The following is a 20,709-nucleotide window of genomic DNA, read 5'->3' as shown; positions in this document are numbered from 1 at the left end:
CGATCACATCTCTCGCTCGCGATCCCACCCACATTTCATGGGGATATGGGCGAGTTTGAAAGATTAGCATAATTATTCTGTTTGTTCAGCCAACTGCTGCTCAAGTCCTGTGGCGGGAATGGCGGCCATTAATAAATGAAAAGATGTGTTTTTTTTTTAGAATGGCCTCCACGTCGGTTGATGGCGCTGCACAATGGCACAGTATCCAAGTAAAATCCTCGCCAGATGTCTAAGACGATTTGCATCTCATCAGATCAGAGGGCAGCCTCTCGCGAATTCACTCGCTCCTCACACACATACAGCCATGGTTGGAAAATTGGAGGAAAAAAAAAACATGCATCCATGGAGGACACGATCGTCCTCAGCGAAAGTGTCCATCTCATCGGCGGTCAGTGGTGCGTTTCATGTGTTTCCGAAAAAAACCTTGTCTCCCCACCACGTTATCCCATCCCCGGAAGGTCAAATCGGAATCGGGTGGGCTTTTTGTTGCCCGGGGAAGAAGAAGCCGTACCATTGAACGGCGCCCACAGGCACAAAGCGCTAGTGCCTTCCGGGAATCCATTAAATTTGGCTTACGCAACATTTGAATAATTCTAATTTCGCCCGCCCGCCTCCGCTTCCCAGAAGTGCCACCCGGTGGGGCCCCGAAACATCCTGAGTCTCGCTTTGTTGAGCTTTTGCTCCTCTTACGCAAGCCTTGAATCGAGGACGAGAACAGGACGAAAAGTATGGCAAATGGTATCCTTTCTTTCTTTCCTGGCCGTCATTCCGGCGCGAATTAAGTTATGTTGCGTGATTTCGAAGTGGAAATGTTGCGAAAGCTTTCCTCGACCAACTTCTTTTGTAGGTCGTCTAATGTAGTGCTGGTCGATGACCTGAAGAGAGGGTATCATGAGTTGTCAATGGAATTGAATTGTTCGTCTCAAAAATAACCAAAACTGACACTTAATTCTTTGACTTTATTTTGTTTATTAACCCGGGACTCGCTACGGAGAAGGGTCTTTATGCCCAAAACCATGACAGTTGAATGATAGTGTACCTCTGACACTATTAACACTGCGCTACATGCATAATTCACTGCCATTCGGCTTGATCATGAATCAGTTCGGTTCAAAGGTTCCAACAAAGTGGCCCCTCAAAGGGTCGAATCAATCGGCGGCGTTGCTTTCAAACGAAAGGTGTACCGGTTCCCACGCAAAAGAAACACGCCCCCCTTTCCGTTCGTTAATTATTTCATCACAAAACAAGAAAGGAAAAATCAATAAACATTACTTTTTCAACAAATAATTAATACTAACTGTTGCTCCGGCCTTCCGGCACCCTCCATGAATTTTAAACCAAACAGACACTTCCCGTTAATAACGCGTTCGGCGTATTGGACTATTCTGGGCCATGATTTTCGCGAATGCACGCGAAACAGACCAGAGGTTCAACACCTTCTTCGCACGTCAAATGTTTGTGGCTCTTCCTTTGTGAGCAAAATTGTAGCATTGCCCGCTAGTTCACACCATCGATGGGCAAACATGTTTCTTGAATTTATTGCCTTTTTTCCATTTTGCTAACATGCTACTTCCGAGAACGGAATTTTCCCGAAAAAGCACACATAAACTTCGGAAAAACCCCCCCCGACAAAAACTAGGGAGCCAGCGATTCCAGAATGCAAACAGAAGGCAGACAACCGATCTTCAATCCCGTTGCCCCCTCCTCTAGCGCGCTCCAGTTTCCCGGAAGAAAATGTAATTTTGCTCTGGCGTTCTGGGAAAATCCCGTGCGCTCCAGCCACGGGGCTCCGCTGCTGCTGCTGCTGCTCTGCTCCGTGGTGTGTTGCACAACGCAATCACAGTTTTTCCTCTAGAGCGCGAAAATTGCGCCGCGATGCCAACGCTGGAGCTGGAGCTACCTGCTGGTGGCCACCATTCAAGCGAAAGGAGGCCGCCGATGATGGAGTTTTGCGTTAAGAACCGAACGAGGGAACCACGAGGGAGGGGATCGTTCCTTTTTTCAGGGGGAATAAAAGGATAATTTGTACGAAAGGTTCCAAGGTGGTCTGCGCACGTGCAGCACACGCCACGGGCACGGTAGCCAATTCCGCTGAACCACTGACGCAAGCCCCTTGGTCGGAACAACCTTTGGCTGTGTCCGAGACCAGTTTTTGGATGAATTGAAGCATGGATTCCGATTTGAATTTGCTTCGAGCAGATAGTCGAGTGTATTGGAAGGGAAAATTCTTCCATTTCCATCCACAAACAGCATCGTTCCCAACAGCGAGACAGAGAAAGAAAAAAAGGGGAAAGAAATCACTTCAAAGAAAAACCATTTCCATCTTCAAATTGCTACTTGGTAGGTAAATTGTGCTTCCAAGAACTTGACTTCGACTTGAGTACGAAATGCAGAAAGGGGCAAATTGTGCAAAGCTAATCACTAGCCTGCACTGGCACTCCGGGGAGCAGTATTCCCGTATGCCAGTTGCAATCTGCACTGCAATCAACGGCACTCGAAGCCACGAATTTTGGAGGGATTCCAGGGAGGGTGTTTCTGTTTTCGGAAAATGCTGGACGAAATTGCAGCAATTGGTTATCACATTCTGGACTCTTCTCTCGCTCCATGTTTTTTCCAAGAAATGCTGCAACACATAATGATACGTACGGTACGCAAAGAAGATCACTGGACGTTCAACAGCCGTGCTACATCGTGATCACTGCGGGGGCACACTCATCACGATCTCTCTGTGCGCTCGCTATCATAAACATCGTTAGGACGTCTTCAACGTTTTGTGTTCGTTTTGATCGATCGATCAATCACCGATTCACAACGCGCACCGTAGTCTTCCGCCTGAGGCAATTTGTCTTTCCGACCGGTCTGTAAGTGTCGTGTCTTGGGCGCTCCTTCGCCCACCACCACCATCAACCACTACACGTCAAAAGCAGACAGCCAACCTTTTGCAAACCGAAAATCTTGCTCCGTTTCTTGCCGCTGAACCGCGTAGCCCCCGGGGCAATTCCAGGCAATTGGCAACACCACCACCACCGTCGTCATGATCCGTGGCCCGTGGGTTTCCGAAAATGGGCGCAAGATGCGGTTTGAAGCCCACTTCTGCTCCGCTCAGGGAAGGGAAATTATACATTTCTAACCACCGCTTCCTATTTCCATTTCGCTCTTGCTTCATCAACGCTTTCTTATGGTTTCACCACCAGAGGCCCGTGTTCCCTGTGGCCACGAGGAACGAAAATGGCAGGAAACCCCTTTTTGGCCGAAAATAATGCAAGGGTTGCAGCGGGCGTGCGCTCTCTGGTGTACCCACCACTTAGTCCCCCCCTCAGGCGACGCAGGCTGCACCACTGCTCCGCCGGTTACAAAAACCTGATCCACGGTGCGATGCCCGAAGTGACCATTTATGGACCCTCACCGGGTTTGCGTTCTTACCGTTTGGTTCTCGTACACCGTTTATAGTGAGCGTTTTGAGTGAATGCAGCACACCAACGGCACGGCAATTTGCAAATGCAATTATGGTGCGAGATTCGGGTTCGTCTTTAACATCAGAGATCACCGCCTGCCATGTTTTATGTGCATCGCGTGACTCGGCGACCACGAGGTGGTTGAAATTTGTGAGAAACATTTCAATCCATCACTACTCTCCAACTCAACGCAACGCAAAAGTGGCCAGCACAATGATGAGACCGGGTCCCGGGAATCAATTGCAGTTGCAATTGCAAGCTGCGCTTTTCGGCCGTGGTCCTGGGGCCTTATTTTTATCCAAAACTCAGCCAAGCAGCAATTGTCCGTGATGTAAAAGGGTTGATGGGGGGACCAAACAATAATAATAATGTTGCCCACGGTGGTGCTGGTGGTGATGATGATGATGATGATGGGCTATATATAGAGTGCGGAGTACTGACAAGGGACACATGATGATTTTAATGCCTGTATGTGAGAACCCTGAAATGTCCAGGGCGCAAAAGATCACTCCGAAAAGGTTGTGCATGGCTGCCTCTCACTCTCTCTCTCTCTTTCCTGGCAGTTATCATAATTTACGGATGGAAATTATCGTCATAATTCAATGCCGGCCAGGGAAAGAAAAGGGATGATAAATTACATTAACCACTAATTTGCAGTTCGCTCCACTCCGTTGCAGGCTGCTCTTCGCAGCTGCCGGTACTCCCGGAGTTCAAATATATATGTATGTGTGAATTTGAACCGATTATCGATACTACGTGGAATGTCACAGCGAGATATTACAAAACCTTATGGGGATGCGAGAGGTCCTTTTTCTTTCATTTTCATTCAGCATTTAGATTCCACACTTTGAACTTAATTTGATTAAAAGCTACTCTCTACCAACCAACAAGGGGAGGTGTGAGTGTGTAGTACTTGAGTAGATAATGAAATTAATTAATTAGATTTTGTGTCTTGCCGGGGGTTTCGATGCGCCAGCCACCAATTATTTCGTTCCCCCCCCCCCCCCCCCCCTGGGGGCTCGCAATTATCGCTCTCGAGGTTCGAGAGTTCCAAAACGAGCCAATTAGCACGAACATCGATTGGATACGTTGGTCCGTCGAGTTGCACAATGTAATTATTCCAATGTGGAGTGTGTTTGTTTTTAAAATTCATTTTGATGCAACTGGGCATGTTTGAACATTCAATTGACCACCATGACCTAAAAGAGGACCACTTTTCATTTCACATTCACCAAACACAATTATGGTATTGGTATGTTGGCACCAGCACCCAGCCGGACCCCAATCGTGGGTGGGGCAGAAATGTAGATGGAAATAATTTCGCGAGAAATACTCACAAGGACCCTGATGAATGAAAAAAAAACGCAAATAATTGGATTGTAATCAAATATGTGTATTCCACCGCTGCACACCGCTGAACGCACACCCCCTCCTCTATGGAGCAAAAAAGGGGTGGAAAATGGTTTTTCAGCAGCTGAAATGAAAGCATCGCTCTTGTCGCTTGGCGAGGGAACACGAGGCCGAGAGATGGAATTCTGCGTACGGCACATTCTTCGAACTCTAAAGCGGCCCATAGACGATCAACTTTATTTGTCAACTCTTGCATGCAAGTCGATTGACACCAATATATTTATCGTGTGTGGGCTATTTGAAGCTTGTGTCAAAAAAGTCTGTGGGTCACATTAACGAACACGATGCGTCTGTGGCCCTGATTGATGAAACATTAAGGACTAGGCCAATTTATGCCCACATATGAGCAATAAAAATAAAATGACAGTTCGACGCAATTCTTGCATCCGAAACATTGACAAATAAAGTTGATCGTCTATGGGCAGCTTAAGCGCTTTTCTTCCAAACGCACCCATACCAACCAACCAACTGCTCTCGCCAGCAAATTTGTTCCATAACCCGGGCTAGAGGCGGGTAGGCGGGCTAGTGTAGCGTTCCGTAGCGCAGTTTCACCGGAAAAGGCTCTGGCCGGGCTGCTGCCGGGGTTGCTGTTAAAATCCGTGTAACTCCGCACGGACCGATGCCGATTGAGATGAACTTTTAAAAGGACCTCCACCGGCTGGCAGCAACTGGAACACGGAAGTAGTGCTACAGAACGGAGCTGCAGCACATGGAGAGTGCCGTTGTTTCGAAGTGCTAGAAGTGCAGTGAAACACAGGCGATGATTGATAAACAAAGCGCCGCAGTAGAGTTGTTGGTGATATCACCACCAGATGGGATTCAGGGACTTCTCTTCTTGGTTGGAAAAATAACGAGCAATGATCGATGAAGCCAACCGGCAGCATAACAGAGGTTACACAAGACTACTACTGCTGCTGCTGATACGTGATAAACAAGCAGACGGGAAGATAATACTGGGAAATGTCTCGAGTCCTACCTACCGTGCGACCTCTGTGCTGACCTTTATCTCCGCCAGCCCGAGAGATCCTTTCTCGTTATCACTATCGGCACTCGCACACATACAAAAATACGCTCACGTGCGCGTTTCCCACCACCCCTGGTATCCTTCTCTAAAGGCAGGCAGCAATGCAGGTTTGCCGCCATTCGGGACACGACGGAACCACTTCCCGAAGTGTTGGAATGCTGTGTCCCCGTCCATTATCGTTCCAGTGTGGGTCTCGCACGCTCTGGAGCTCCTTTTTTTTATTTCTTTTTTATTATTTCCTTCCGCTATGCTCGAGTGTAGCCATCCGTCTATCTGCAGCGATTCCACGATTCCAGCCATCTCAGTTCTCCGAAGTCCCGGGCACGTTGTTCTGCTCGTTCTGGTGGACGAGCGAATTTCTGGAATCCGGAACTGCGCACACACGCGCGCACACGCTAGCACACCCCCATGGTGGAGCATTTTTGGGGTAAATATTCTGATCCTTTGCCCCGAGTCCGGGTCGCCGATTCGATGTCTGTTGTTGTTGTTGTTGTTGTTAGAGGCTCCCCGTGTATTGGCGCTGCTGCGTTAATCAAATTTTCAACTTCATTCCCACGGGTTCGTTAGTCGCTCCGGTTCGTTTCCATCTCGGGACGCCACGGGACCTACTTTTCCCGCAAACGGATAATAGCTTTTTGCACTGCGTTCTGCGATGCTTCCGATGAGTCGATGCTAGTTGGATCGGCTCCACTTCTACCGTTCCTCCCTTCGTTTGTTGCGTAAACCGAGCCGAGATGATTTCCAGGAATAATACGAGTATGCTTGGTCAGTGGACTTTTGTGACACAAATGAAACTTTTCGAAGAGTCGCAATTGCGCGATACTAGAGCACAACTGTAACAGGTGCGATAGTTAACGCTCTAGGTAAGTACTTCCGTGTCTCTAGAAGCATCATTGATCCCGTACCAGCCGTGCCTTTCGTGCTCGCCACAGTTTATTGGACAGCCAACTACTCGGAAATGTGGCGCCAGGGGAAAGGGGGCGATGTTGATGGCGCCTGCGCGCATCGACCGTTTGCGCATCGTCGCAGGATGGCAGGATAAAGTTTCTCCAGAGGCGAGGATAGCCAATTCGCGGAAGGCGCACCACATTAGCATTCGCATTCGCATGGTGGTGGTTGTTCGTGCGAAAATGGTAAACATGAAACTGTACTTAAAAAAAGTTCCATCTCGATTGCGTGGAATCGTGCGAAGCTGTTGTCAGTCCCAGGATCAAGGTTGAGAGGTCATAGTTGTGTACCAGAAGCGATGCAGAGAATAAACAATTATCCGAAAGGGGTCTTCCGTTCCGGGATGGGCGCAGAACCGTAATATTTGACGAGGAGAATACTTGACTGTAGGGGGACTGCAGTCCTGAGGCTCTAGCGTAAACAAGGACCATCGATGCTATAATTGGAATCCATTTCTTCATCTTCGCTTCTAGCACAAGCCATTATTGTGATCCATCGATCCATGCTTTATCCATCTTCTAATGTTGTACTGAGAGCTTTCATGGCTTACTATGTGAACCTTATAGAAATCATAACAGAAGGCTCACTGTAGTCTACACTTCTATCAAATCAAACAAACCGCGACACACAAAATCAAAAGAAATCAACGTAAAGACACCAAAACCCGAAAAGCTCAACAGCATCTCGAGTGTGAAGTATTTGCGCATCGTGCGGTATGAGCAAAGGCCGCAGTTGCTACGCAGGAAATCCAGCAGATTGTGAGTCACCGTCGAAAGACAAACCGGTACATTTCCATCATCTCCGTCGGCGAGCCACATACGTGTGAACGCGCACCACCTCACCATACGTTCGGTCAATAGAGAAAAGTTCAAGAAGCGGAGAAAGAAAACTGTCATGTCACTTTAAGACATTGAACATAGGACACGGTCCGGTCTAACACGACTGTTTGTCGAGCGGTGAATGAGCTTAAATTGAAAATCAACAAAACTGCGGACGTGATGGTGTCATTATTCTCCGAAAATATCGTCCACTCGCGAGAATGTCACTGTTTGGATTGCTGCACCGGTTAGACAAAGTGCCGATCGTAATCGGAAGATCAGTCTCCTACGATCCGCAACCGCAACTCTCCTTTTTAACATTGTTTAACGGACAAAATCCGTGGGCCCAGAATGAGCCCCTAGAATGCAGTGTGTACAGTCACGACGATGACGATGACGATGACGACGACGGGGACTGTTTGTCTGTCTATAACTTTCTCTCTCTCTCTTTCTGTGAACAATAAACTATGAGTCCATCGGGGCCGCACAGTTCGCACCTTAACCATCACCGTCAGCGAGCGTCATAGATTTATTTGTTCCGGACCAGAATCGGAAAACAAACATTCAACGCCCTCGATGCACATGCTTTCCGCGGGGGGGGGGGGGCGGGTTAGTGATTCATGTGCGATGCCAAGAATTCGCGACCATCTGCACGCATCTGCGCGCAAATATTCTCCTTCACATTCACATCGATTGTGATTTCATGAGAAATGAACTCGATAGCATTATTGTCACTATCGGAGAGCAGTGGGCCGTGTCCTGTTCAACGATTTGAATTCGATTGGCCTCGTGGTGATGATGGTTCACCGGTAGCTGGATCCGAGGGATTTTCCACGGAAAGCGAACAACACAAACCGAATTCCAAATTGAATTCTAGCACGCGAATGCTCCCGGGCATTATTTCCTGTAACATTCCTGACCGGGCTACTGCTGGTGAGGGTGCTAATGTGATTACGTTCTCGTGATGGTGCTCCACGGTTGCTGGTGGAAAATTGGAAAAAAAGCAATTCCATTCCATGCTTCTCGGGTGTAGCTGGTAACGCACTACCGCCCTCTAGAGCACATCTTCCCTCCCCCTTGTGCTCGTTTCATGTCTGTTCGCTGTTTATGTGCGCGCAAACGCAGTTTCTCTGCGGTGAGCGAACGAATAAACAAACAGTGCGCGCGTATCATCAATTCTGGAATTGGCCGCTTTTGGCATTCTTGGAAAGCTGCGGGCGAGTGCTGCAAGGTTCACTGCACGGGGAGTAAATTTCCCCCTGCCCTTCCCCAAAAAAAGGAAAGCCACGTCATGTGATTCGTTAAAATGGAATGAGAAAAGCGGATTTGCAAGACAGATCTGGCATTCTATGCGCCACTCACTAATCCCAATGCAACGCGGTCCGAGTGCGTGATTCTGCAGCATCAAAGTGACCTCGAATCAAGCTCGTTGGTTTCCGCTAGTAAGTGCCAGCTATAGTGTTTCAATTAGCAGAATGTGCGCCCAGATCTCCATCGCTAGCTCAATCAATCACCCAGCATATGTTGTATGTTGCGTGGGATAATTTGTTCTTAGCACTGGTGGCATCCAATCAATCCCGATTGTCGATTGGCAATCTCATATCAATCGCCCCCCGGGGTGGGTCATCTATTGAGAAATGCAAATCAACTGCTCACGTGAAGCAGAACGAACTATTTGATTAGCGTTGCAAGTGTGTGCGTTGTCGTATCTCAAGCCAAAGGAGACTTGATACCCTGAGAGAACGTTCTGATATTGTGTTGCTGCACTGTGTCGCTTAGAGGGATAATAGCAAAATGGTAGCAAACACTCCTATGAGTAGCGCAAATACTGGTCTATCTAATTTAATGTACGATTTTGTATTGAACTGAATACATAGAATAAATTTCACTATTTTTATCGCATAATAATTCTCTTTTCACCCATCTTCTATCTACGTCTCTGTCGAGTGTCACTTACCATTCAATGCTGCGATAGCCTTTGCCACAGCAGTGCAAACTTTTGAATTGCTGCAACACGGCATATTCCCGATCGGGGATCTCCTTCGTAAACTGCAGATGGTGCGTATGGAGCGAATGAGCATACCGATGCTCGCTGCAATGATTTTCGGCGTCAACCGCACTGACGACCCCCAGCAGCAGTACGAGTATCAACAGACAGGGCATCCAGTACGATGCCATGGTGACGGCGATGCCACTACTTCTCCGATTTCCGCTCATTCCACCTCCCAGAGACACTGGCTTGGTTCTCGAGCAAATAAACACCTGGGCACACACTCGCACACTTACTGTTTCAATAACTGCTGTCACTTTGCTGCTCAATCAATCTAGTAGGCTCGGGCACGCGGCACTATTTGCTACTTGCTCTGTTTCCCGTTCACTAGAGAGAGAGAGGTTCTCACTGTACGATGCAAGGGGGTGGAAGTGTATCTCGGTAATGGTAATAACACAAACAGTCCAGAAACCGGTCCGTATCAACGTACGAACGTATCAACAATTTTCCGGTGCTAATGATTGCCGCCCGCCTTGTCTTGTTGATCGGTGGCGGTGTCGCCTACAAAAAAATACGATGGTTCGATTAACTGGAGGTGTAACCGGACAAGCGGTTGCCGTGTAACTGCTACTGAACTCAAGGGCAGCAGCGTCTTGCTACCGATCACAGGGAGGGAGTTACCTCTCTAGTCACTACAGTGAATGAAATGGAGTAGCACCACCACACAACACACACGATAAGGGAATGTACGATACACAAGCACACACTCAGAGCGGCGATGCCGAAATCGATGTGTCAGCAAGTTAACGCGGCCAATCAAGAGTCGAATGTAGCGTTCTGTTGATTACTGTGACTGTCACCACCGTTGTGGGGGGTCTCTCTTGAGTTGGGGGTTGTGCTTTCCGATTTCTAGAAACCACGGAAACAAACGTTGCAATTGCTGCTTTCCCGGAAAACCCTGGACGACACCTGCGTTGGGACGTCTTCACCTGGTAGAGGAAATGAGAGATAGAGGAATAGAGTGGTAGAGTTAGAATCGTTGAAGGATTATCTCGGTCATTGTCGATATGTTGTACTTCGATCAAGATGGCACTGGATACTTTGACGTAGAAGCATTTCTAGGATGGTGTCAAATAATTAGCGATATTTGTGAACAAATCGCTTTAGTGTTAATTAAACATTAAAAAATACGCACACAGTACAATTGAATCATTTGTAAAGGAAAAAGAAATGCTATCGCCCTATAGCGGTATCACTTCATTATTTATCGCTACTCTTTCCACAGCATGCTGACGTCAATAACCTGTCAAATTTGCTTCTTAACGTTAAACGCTACCATGGTAGCGGTTGCAAGAAATTAGGTTCCTGTTCCACGTATTCACAGCATCGGGCCCTCAAGGTTCGCGTATGTTTCTTATCATTTCCAGAAACTGTCATGGTCGCCGGTGATGATAGCGAAGCGTCGCGCCACTGGCACCATGAAATGCGTTACCGACACGCGGAAAGCAGGGCAGCTGCTGTTCTGCAGCGGCAGTTTATCCTGACCTAAAATAACGTGGAAAGGTTAAGACGATAGCTAATCTCAAAAGCTTCGTGGAAGCAAACGGCTTGTGCAATGGCGTGGTACGGATTGAATCTTTGCTACGAAAATCAATATTCGTGAAATTCAAACCGACGCCAAATCTGGTTTCGTTTTTCGACGCACCACCAGACAGCCCTAAGCTCCATTATCACGCATAATCTCGGGAGTTCGCGGCCGGTGGTTGAGTCACCTAACCGTGGCGTGTGTTGAGGTGCGTTGCTGATGATTCACCGCCGGTTTCGGTAGTGCACGTTTTTGCCCTACGAAATTTGCCCTTTCGTGGCGCCTCCATTGTGCGATAACTATAACCACGGACCAGAAGCAGAGGCAAGCACATCATATTTCCGAAGCAAACACTAGTAACAAGGACGCAAACCCTTCGAAGCCGGCTTGTTAGCGCCACAAGCACGTCCAAAGAGTGAGAGAGAGAGAGGAAGAGGGTGAACTCTTCCGGAAGGATACCTTTCCCGGAACTGCAGGATAATGCTTCGAAAACTTATCATCGGAAACATTTCCAACAACACGGTTCACGTTCAACGGAAATTTCGGTTCCTGGAAATTTCTCGGACTTCAAAAGGACGCACAGGACACAGGACGTTGATTCTGGGATCCAATTTATCTCTCTGTTCATCAAGAGCAGACGGTGAACCCGGTGGTTAGTATCCCGAATCGAAGAACGGAACGGAAACACTATCGAACTGACACGATAGATGATACTAACGAGGTACTGGGTGGGCGTCGACAACGTGGGCTGGGGTCACAACCATTCCACTTACCTTGTAGTAGCACTCCACTGATCACCGTTCCGTTCCGCGTTCAGTTCAGCACGGATCAATTCGGCGAATCGATGTACGTTGGTCGCGCGAATGCGAATTGCGTTCGACGATGACAGCAACCACACGGCACACACGCGGGTTATACCGATAGGAACGATAGGAAACGTGACACAGCAGCAGCAGCAGCAGCAGCACGGTGCGAACCCGTTCCAGACGCGAGAATTCCACGAAACGTCGATTGCGCGCTTGTTGGGAATGGGGCGAGGAGATACACCGGTCTCAGCAACGACGACAACCTCTCGCAACGAGCGTTCAACATGGATTGTCAGCATGGTGCGGAGAGCAGCAAGAGAGAGGCTGCTGCTCGTGCGGCAGTTTGTGTTCTCGAGGACAGTGCGTTTCACAGTGAACGTCTCATCCGGTTTTTTTTCTGCTTCTTCAAACGTATTTTCTCAGATTGAAAAAAAAAATTCTGAAGAGAAATTTAATGTAACGACTTTTTAAAATTAAATCCTTTATAACCCGAACGTAGTTGAGAAAATTGTTAACAACACTCATTTCTTTTTCGAATATAGTTAAACGATACTTGATGTTCAATTCATTGTACATTATTTTTATTTATAGATTGCCTTTTATAACTGATCAAGCTAAAAGAATAAAGTAAATAGGCATCTTAATAAAATGAAGGACATTTCGGTTTATTTTGTATACGAAACATACGAAGTACATGCCTGATCCTTGATGATTTGTGCTTCATATTTTCCCTCGATTGCATTGTGCAAAGCTAATTTTTATGAGGCCCCGATTTGGGTAAAGATTTGGCGAATGTTCATGCCTATATTAGTAGTATATAACAACATCCTTTACTAATAATTGAGCTATTACATGAAGCAACATAAAATCAGTTTCTAAAACTAAGGTCTAAAAAAAGTTTGCATTAATTACAGCATGTTTTTGGTAGATTTTAGAATCAAATCATCCAGTAAAGCTATTATTTGTATACAATTGGATTTCTAATTTAAAAAAAATCCCGGTTTTCATCATTTTTTACAACTGAATTACTTTTCATGATTTTTTTTACTGAATTCCACTTTATAATATGTTACCACAGCATCGTAGCATCGTTACGAACTGTATTATGCGTGTGCGCATAGCTTCCCTTCTCTCGATCTCAGAGAGCTTTATGATCAGTCGAACGAGCGAGAAAGAGGAATGTGAATCCAAGCAGGCAAAAGCGAGATGGGATGAATAAACCGAGAAAATGCATCTCGCAACCGGTGCGAATGATAGAATCCGGAGAGAATGTAAACAAAAATACTAGGAATTCGGAACCGCAACACTCGAACCCGGCATTTCTCTGTCTGTGTGTGTTGGCGGTGCGATGCTGCATCATCACGAGGGACACGAGAACAACGCCGGGAGGATCCCTTGGAGCCGACACTGAAAAGCATGCAGAAAATAAAAAAAAGTTTAATTTTTCATCATGTCCAAAAACGAGCAACGAGACAATTCGTTGCAACCGATTGATTCGAGTGCAACAAAAGTGCAAGATGCATTCTGCACGCACACTATCAAACTGTCTCCCCTTGGTGGGAATGGGGGAGAACGAGCGGCGTCTGCCCACGCACTGTCGTCTGCTGCAGCAGCTGTTGGATGGGCTAGCACGGTGCGGGAGTGTGAGTAAACATGCCTTTCTTCCGGCACGCCGTTTGTTTGTTTGTTTGTTTGCTTGCTTGCTTGTAGCCGCACGCTGTTGCATCGATGCACCAGAAGAGGAATGCATAAAAGAGAGAGAGAAAGAAAGAAAGAAAGAAAAGGTTTCGCTTTCGATGAGCCTCTTTAACCTCCGACAAAAACCAACAACAAAGTGGTTACATACTTTCGAACGCAAACATAAAAAAGACTGTCGCGACCCTCGAGTTTATGATCTGATGATCGCCTCCTCCTTCTTCCTGGGATGTTCATACAAAATGAGATGATGAGCTGGCTGTATATATTGTGCTTACATTGTCGCATTACGTTTGATCTTTTGCGGACCTCGAACGATGGTGGTCAGTCGCTCCGTTTCGTCCGTTCGTCTGGTTTTTGGCCATCATCGATTGGCGCGCAAAATTCTCGAGAAATCCGAGACAACATTGCGAGGAGGCCATGCGGCGCATGCGCACTGTTCGCACCGCCTGGCACAGCAACACGAGTCCGCATCGCATGGATACCAAACCCGCTCGCAGGACCGCTCGTGGGGCTCCTCGTGAGTTCCATAACCTCACAAAAAAGGAATGTCTTCCGGGAAGCCGGCATCGCCAAAGTCGGAAGTGTGTCTCGGTGTGTGCGAGTAATTTCCGCTTTTCCACCCAAAACACCCCCGGTCGGCTGGTGTATACTTTTCAAATTTCACTAACGAGCACGCAGGAAGGAAACTATCATCCTCTCCTTCATGTTCTTATCCCTCTTTGCCCACGTGTGGTGATGGAATGTTGAGCCCCCAAAAACTCACCCGCGGACCGGTTGGCTGATGATGAAGCACTCACCCCTCGATCTTTTGCCGCCTGCCTGTCGAGATCAAAGCCCAAAGCGTGTGCGTATATGTGTATGTGTGGGCAGAGAACCGTTGGATTGAATTCGCGAAATCCTCCTCATCCAGGCGCATCTTCTTGGAGCTTCGAATTCGGTTTCCCTTCTCGGCACCAACAGTTTTGGACGCTTGCAGTGCAATCAACGTGCCAAGGCAACACCGCACGCCGAACATCAGACGCAGAGCTTCCTCGAAATGGCTTGGGACCGGTTTTTGGAAGATCCTTCGTCCGCGATTACGACAGACACACGCAGACACACTGAACACAGTGCCTGCTACGCTCATGAGCAAAACCTGGTGGAGCGGTACCAGCAGACGTTGCGCGGCCTCCTTCGTTAGAGCGAACGAAATTATGTTTGTCCTTTCCACATGAAAGCATGGCCGCCGGCCAACCAGCATGGCCTACGCGATGAATTGTGCGCGCACTCTCGAGAGCATTTTGGGGTGCTGCTGCATGCGCGGGGATCGCTAGGATCTAGATTTGCTTTCTCTCCCTCTGGCATCTGGTGAGGTCCGTGAACGGACTACTCCGAGTCCACGATTCTCGGGCGCCAGCGGCCGGATGATCCTTCCGGGAACGGGAGCTACTTCATCGTCCTGGACGAAACGGAGCACCCTTCTCGTTGTACCTTTTACCTTTTCTTCCTCTCTCTCTCTCTCTCTATTCCTTTTCCCGATTCGATTGTTATCCTTCGTTCCGGTTTACGTGGCAGAGCCAACGAATTGTGACGGAGTGGCCGGGTGCTGGACACCCGTCCTTTGTTTGGATGTCCTTTTGCGCCCCGTCCTGCTACAGCAGTCAGCACTTTTATCGCTTGTTGTTGGTGTGTGGGTGTGCGTTTAGGTGTTCGTTTTAAACGACCAGGCGACCACCTTTTCCGACCGAATTCTTTACGTACATCTTCACCAGATGGTACTACAATGTTGCCGGTGACCTTTGCCTTGGCTGTCGATTCGATTCCGCTAAGCAAACCAACCAATCCCTTATCTGCCCAGAATCTCTAGCGGAAAGAAAGCATTTACATTCCTACAGACCGAAAGGCTAACCGGGTGGACAACCGACATTTTTTTTCCCATAAATCAATCTTCCTTATCAGAATGTGACTCCCCGAAAACTTCCTCAAATATTTAGTTTAGACCGCGCAATGCGTGTATTGTGGTCGCAGTTATTTTTCAAACACAAACCCGATATTCCGGTTCTTTCCCTGGTCACCGGCGCAAGATAAGCGGTACGACCACCACCTGGGCGTTAGAAAAACCATCTTTTAGAATAACCAAATACATTTTTGCTGTATAATAATGCAGCAAACGTAAACAGTCTAAGCGCAAAGAGCAAATAGCAACAGCTTCTCTATTTCAAAACCAAAACTTATCAGTCCCTCAGCTGGCGTTCCTGTTGGGCCGAGGGGAAGGAGAGAAGGTTCCGTGAAGAGGTGTGAAACAACCTTGTTCTCTCCGGGAACCTCCGGGCTCATTATCGGCCCTTCTGCCATTTTTCAGTCGTCCTTCGGCCAGCAGCCTGCTGGCACTGCACCTTTCACTAGGAACATGCGCTTTGTTCCGATTGTTTACTGAATTTCCACCATTCGCAAGGACCTACGGAACAACTTCATTATCAACCTGGGCCGGATTCGCCGCTCGGCCTTTTGGGTGTTGCCTGTGGCCTGAATGCAGTCGTAAACCTCCTAGACAGAGAGGAGAACGAATCCGTTAATCCTTCGATTGTTCTGGCCGCCGTTTCTCGAGAAGAGGGTGCCAAAGTGTCCGCATGCAGCAGCTGACCCTAGGGATTGCCCTGGGGGTCTATCCTTAAGAGTGATAAATATTTTTCCTTCCAACAATTTTACGGTGGCTTTTTTCAATGTTGTTTGTCGTTTGCAGAGATCTGGGCGTCTCGGGTTGCACACGCAGTATTCAGGAGAGTTCGATAAGTAGGCTGGATAAATGCGCACCAGGATCCTTTGCAGTTCACCGTTCCTCAGTAGGCTGGACGCTGTAATGTATGCTCGCAGCGAGGGCTGATGATGATGCTGACTGACAGATCCATTTGCACGGTTTGCTTTAACAAAAGCTGCAAAGCCGAGGCGCTGATCGCTATTCAACCGTGAAATAGGCGTTTGAATGGATGTTAATTAAGCAGTGCATGGATTAAGGATATTATAAAGTGAAATATTGAATGTGATTTACGGATGAATGCTTTTTAACTGGCAAAGAAGAGTCAAACGAATGTTTACAGTCTCACTGTATAGTAGTTTAATAAGTCTTTTCTATTCTCATTAAGGCCAATTTAACGTTTGGCCACTCCGAATGGAGCAACCGGCATGGAAACAATTTACAACAATTCACCTAAAATATCTAGGTGAGGTCTTAAGCAGATCTTTAACGACTAATCTAGCGCAGCACACGCTTACGCGCTCATCAACACAGCTTCGCTTTGAGTACTACTAGCACGTGACCGGCAGAGATCCTTCTCCTTCGCCCGACGTGGCATCGATCAGATCCTGGAGCGTCAGCTCGCCCAGCAGCTCGTTCAGGGCCGGCTTAACGCTGTTCTCGATCTTGTCGGTGATGGCTTCCTGGTTATCGTTGATGATACGCGGTACCGCCGATTCGATGATCTTGTTCACGATGATCGTCTGCAAGCGCGACGGCAGTAGCTTCTTGAAGTTGGAGTTGACCGACTTGATCGTGGTCACGATGCGCAGATCGCGGATCTGCACCTTATCCCCCTTGAGCTGCACCTTGACCGTGCCATTAACGGCGAGACCTAGAAAGGGAGAGAACTTGTTAATCAAATTGATCCACGAAATTGTTCGATTGCCAAAACCTTACCATTGACGTTGAACTTGAACGGTCCGGAGCGCTTGAAGGGAATGAAACCGAGCGCGGTACCCTTGGCCAAATACTTTCCGGCGCTGCGGATCGAATCGAAGAAGAACGCAAACTCCAGCTGCAGCTTCAGGGCATTGATCTTCACTTTTCTGATTTCGAACTCATTCAAACCGTCGACCAGGACTTTGTTGAGCTCACCTTTGAATCTAAATTCGGAGTAAAAAGTTTTGTAAGTTTAATTAAAACATTTGGTCGTGCTGGCCTCTCTCCGCTTGCTCACCTCAGGCCCGTCTCATCGACGTCAAACTCCAGATGATCCAGCTCGAACGGTGCCAATACCGGGATACCCAAGTCCGGAATGCCACACGGCATCGATTGCTTGATGTTCTCCAGGAAATCGATCACCGCCTGGCTGAGTTTATCGTTCCGTGCCGACACTTCGAGGTCCGTCGTCGTTTCCGTAGCGACTATCGTAGCAACCGTCGCCAGCAAGGCGCAAGCAACTAGCACACACTTCATGATTATTTTCCTGGTCTTTTGGCCTAGCTAGGGACACTCTGGTCTCGTGTTTGCTGTGGCTTTGGTTGACAACTTGTCTGACCTATCTGTACTGCAACTGCAGGCACGGGGCACTGGTGTTTAAATATGGCACCGATTCAGGCACCGCTGCCATTTTTATCGCCTCGGGACCGGGACCGCGTATCCCACACTTCGATCTCGATTGCAAAGCAATCCACCTGCAACAGAAAACCATCCGCACACACCCACACACACTTCAACCGGTGGCCTGATAACCGGCATCGATGTTTATTGTACATTCCGGTCCACTACACACAGTCCCCAGACCCCCCCCCCCCCCCCGCTTGGGATAGTTTCGAGTGCGCACTAAGTCCTTTTAAGTGTCTCCGGCTATTCCGGGAGCTGTATGTCCATGCAACGGTCCTCCCCTCTTTCAAAACACCCTCCGCCACAGTCCGCGTCACTTGAACGGAGGGATTTGTTGATAGTTAATACCAATAATTTCGGCCCGAGGTGTAGCACGCTTCGACCATGACTCCGGGTACGAGCCACGGACATGTGAGCCGAACTTGACCGATAGCCGGTAGCAACCGAATCTCAAGGAAACAGCGTGGTGCGATACCTGGGCGTTCTGTCGCAACGATAGTGCGGCGCGATCTGGACGCGAATGGACAAAGATTGCCGAAAAGTAACTGCGCCACTTATCGTCTAGCAGCTGAAGGTGAGATGCTGCTTCCGTTGCCGAAGTCGATGAACCTCACCGGAGACGTCTCTGATAAGCTGTAACGGGTTCGAGGGCACGTGTTGTGATCAAAGACATCTGGGGCAGATGGTGAGTATCACAATGACACGACCAACAACAGATGCTTTTGGGGTTTATTTGAATTTGATGCTGGGCGAGGAGGCTTTTACTGATAATCTCTCGTATCGTTGACTGTCGTTTTGTATTTCAAACAATCATTTTCGATAAAACTGACTAACTAAACTGGATTAAAACAGCATCGCAATCACTTGTTTAAAGAAAACCAATTTTCTTTAATCAATCAATCAAATGTTTTTTTAACTGAACGATTAAAACGACAAAATTCATAAAAGCGCAAAACTTGCACAAGAGGCTAACATCGCGAGCATGCTCGCACTCAGCATGTTTTTAGTACGAGCATAAAACTCGCGCGTGTTCTAAAAGCTGCCATGCGAGTGTAAGGGAACGAGGCAATGGATCAGCAACGAAACTGTCGTCCAACTGTTTTGTCATCGAATCAAAAACTAACGCTAAGCAAGAACTTATTCACAATTGTATTGCTTATGTTTTTCGATTTATTTTTTTATAATTTATTTATTTTTACTTAAGATCCCATCCACCCAAGAGTTGCAGTTACGTTGAGTTGCGTTTGAGAGTCCCTTTTACTCATTTATCATTTATCCTTTCCTGCTTGCTCCAGGTCCCTTTAGTTGTCCTTCCTGGCATTCATCGGAATCAAACCGAAAAGATCGTCCAGCGTCATCGTGTTCAGAATGGAATCGGCGATCGGTATACCAAGTCTCGAGATGATGTCCGTTACTTCCGGCGCAAAGTTGATCAACACCGACGGAACCAGATCCTGGATGACGGCGTTTAGCAAATCGGACAGTTCCCCACCAAGCAGCAATCCCTCGATGTTGTTCTAATGAAACAGTGACAGTCAGACGGATTATCCTTAGCGATCGTTATCGAAAGCATCATTGGCAATACACACCTGCAGCGAGTCAAGGCGAACGTTTGCTTTCAGCTCGGTCATATGAAGAAACCCGCTGGGAAGCTGGCGTATCTGTGCCGTGCCGCGGATACGCAAATTGCGCGGCTGAACGTTAAAATTCCCGAATCCAAACACCGGAATCAACCCGAACAGTCTACCATCCGCATCGTACTGGCCGCGGGCGAGCAGATCGGGGAACAGGAAATCGTACGTAAACTCCATCAGCATCACGTTCAGCGTAAGCGTTCCCTGGAATCGGTCCAGCCCGTCCAGGTACAGATTGTTCAGGATAGCTGTGAAGCTGTTTCGAAGCACAAAGCGAGAATGATCATTGGGCACTTTCTGTGCATTTTGATGTCGACTCCACTTACTCCAACAATCCACCGAGACTGAGATCGACATCGAGACGATCGGTTTGAAGCGGTGCCAGCACCGGAATGTCACGTTCAGGATCTCCAGTTCGCAGCAGCTCACGAATATTCTCGAGCAGCTGAGCCAACGCTTCGTTTAGAGTAGTCCGAGGAGCCTGTTCCCGTGGCACGATAACAGCCGCGTTACTGAGCATGGCCAGCATGGCCAGTAATACTATGGAGAGTTTCATTTTGTCCACGGATCAGAAGAAACACAAAAGGAAGTAGAGAAACAAGGAAAGGTAATGGTATGCCAACGAACGAGTGACGGCGAATAGTAATCCACGGCGCAAGTTAAGTATCTGAATCCAAATGTTTTCCCAAATCCTTATCAAACACAGGGAGTCATAATAATGATAAATGTTGTGCTTTGTTTTCCAACAGCAGCCCTTTTGATAAGCAATGCAGCTGGGAATGCACGAGACACATTTCAGATTAATAGCGTACATGAAATGGGAGCGACACGAGGCATTAACCGCTCCTTAGTCTTATTTATGTTGTAAAAAATACGATTCGCTACTTCTAGATTGCAGACGCTGGTGTGATCCACAACGCAAACAAAATCCACCATCGGTGTTTGGCGATTGTTTGGGATTTAGGTCCGGTTATCTTATCGCCCACCGGGAGACGATTGTTA

At 47.8% G+C, this 20,709-nt stretch overlaps 3 protein-coding genes across 3 annotated transcripts in view; all 3 read right to left on the bottom strand.

Moving 5' to 3' along the window:
- LOC126570189 (fibroblast growth factor receptor 1-like) overlaps positions 1 to 12,311 on the bottom strand; it is a 30,645-nt gene extending 18,334 nt beyond the window's left edge. The window contains exons 1-2 of the mRNA XM_050227766.1: positions 12,004 to 12,311; positions 9,613 to 10,634 (exon numbers count right to left, since the gene is read on the bottom strand). Coding sequence (XP_050083723.1) covers positions 9,613 to 9,872 — 260 coding nt within the window. The 5' untranslated portion in view covers positions 9,873 to 10,634; positions 12,004 to 12,311. The remainder of the gene's footprint in view (positions 1 to 9,612; positions 10,635 to 12,003) is intronic.
- A 4,509-nt stretch (positions 12,312 to 16,820) lies between these two features.
- Positions 16,821 to 18,045, bottom strand: LOC126569930 (uncharacterized). Its single transcript, XM_050227342.1, has 3 exons — positions 17,688 to 18,045; positions 17,408 to 17,613; positions 16,821 to 17,342 (listed from the first exon to the last, which is right to left on the bottom strand). The coding sequence occupies exons 1-3, from the start codon at positions 17,924 to 17,926 to the stop codon at positions 17,020 to 17,022; spliced, it is 768 nt and encodes a 255-aa protein (XP_050083299.1). The 5' UTR covers positions 17,927 to 18,045; the 3' UTR covers positions 16,821 to 17,019.
- Positions 18,046 to 19,374: 1,329 nt separating this feature from the next.
- Positions 19,375 to 20,263, bottom strand: LOC126572179 (uncharacterized). Its single transcript, XM_050231285.1, has 3 exons — positions 20,034 to 20,263; positions 19,663 to 19,963; positions 19,375 to 19,590 (listed from the first exon to the last, which is right to left on the bottom strand). The coding sequence occupies exons 1-3, from the start codon at positions 20,261 to 20,263 to the stop codon at positions 19,375 to 19,377; spliced, it is 747 nt and encodes a 248-aa protein (XP_050087242.1).
- Positions 20,264 to 20,709: the final 446 nt, after the last annotated feature.

Source organism: Anopheles aquasalis, chromosome 2 (assembly GCF_943734665.1).
Source record: "Anopheles aquasalis chromosome 2, idAnoAquaMG_Q_19, whole genome shotgun sequence".
Classification (NCBI taxonomy): Eukaryota; Metazoa; Arthropoda; class Insecta; order Diptera; family Culicidae; genus Anopheles; species Anopheles aquasalis.
Note: the sequence above shows the minus strand (reverse complement) of the source record. Positions and strands in the feature narration are given on the sequence as shown.

Bases quoted from the DNA above. Each gene is read 5' to 3' on its own strand.
- LOC126572179 (XM_050231285.1), bottom strand. From the start codon at position 20,263: ATGAAACTCTCCATAGTATTACTGGCCATGCTGGCCATGCTCAGTAAC. The intron at 19,964-20,033 runs GTAAGTGGAGTC...GCTTCGAAACAG, and splicing joins AGTCTCGGTGGATTGTTGGA to CTTCACAGCTATCCTGAACA. The intron at 19,591-19,662 runs GTGTGTATTGCC...CTGTTTCATTAG, and splicing joins TTCGCCTTGACTCGCTGCAG to AACAACATCGAGGGATTGCT.
- LOC126569930 (XM_050227342.1), bottom strand. From the start codon at position 17,926: ATGAAGTGTGTGCTAGTTGCTTGCGCCTTGCTGGCGACGGTTGCTACG. The intron at 17,614-17,687 runs GTGAGCAAGCGG...CTCCGAATTTAG, and splicing joins GTCGATGAGACGGGCCTGAG to ATTCAAAGGTGAGCTCAACA. The intron at 17,343-17,407 runs GTAAGGTTTTGG...CTCCCTTTCTAG, and splicing joins GTTCAAGTTCAACGTCAATG to GTCTCGCCGTTAATGGCACG.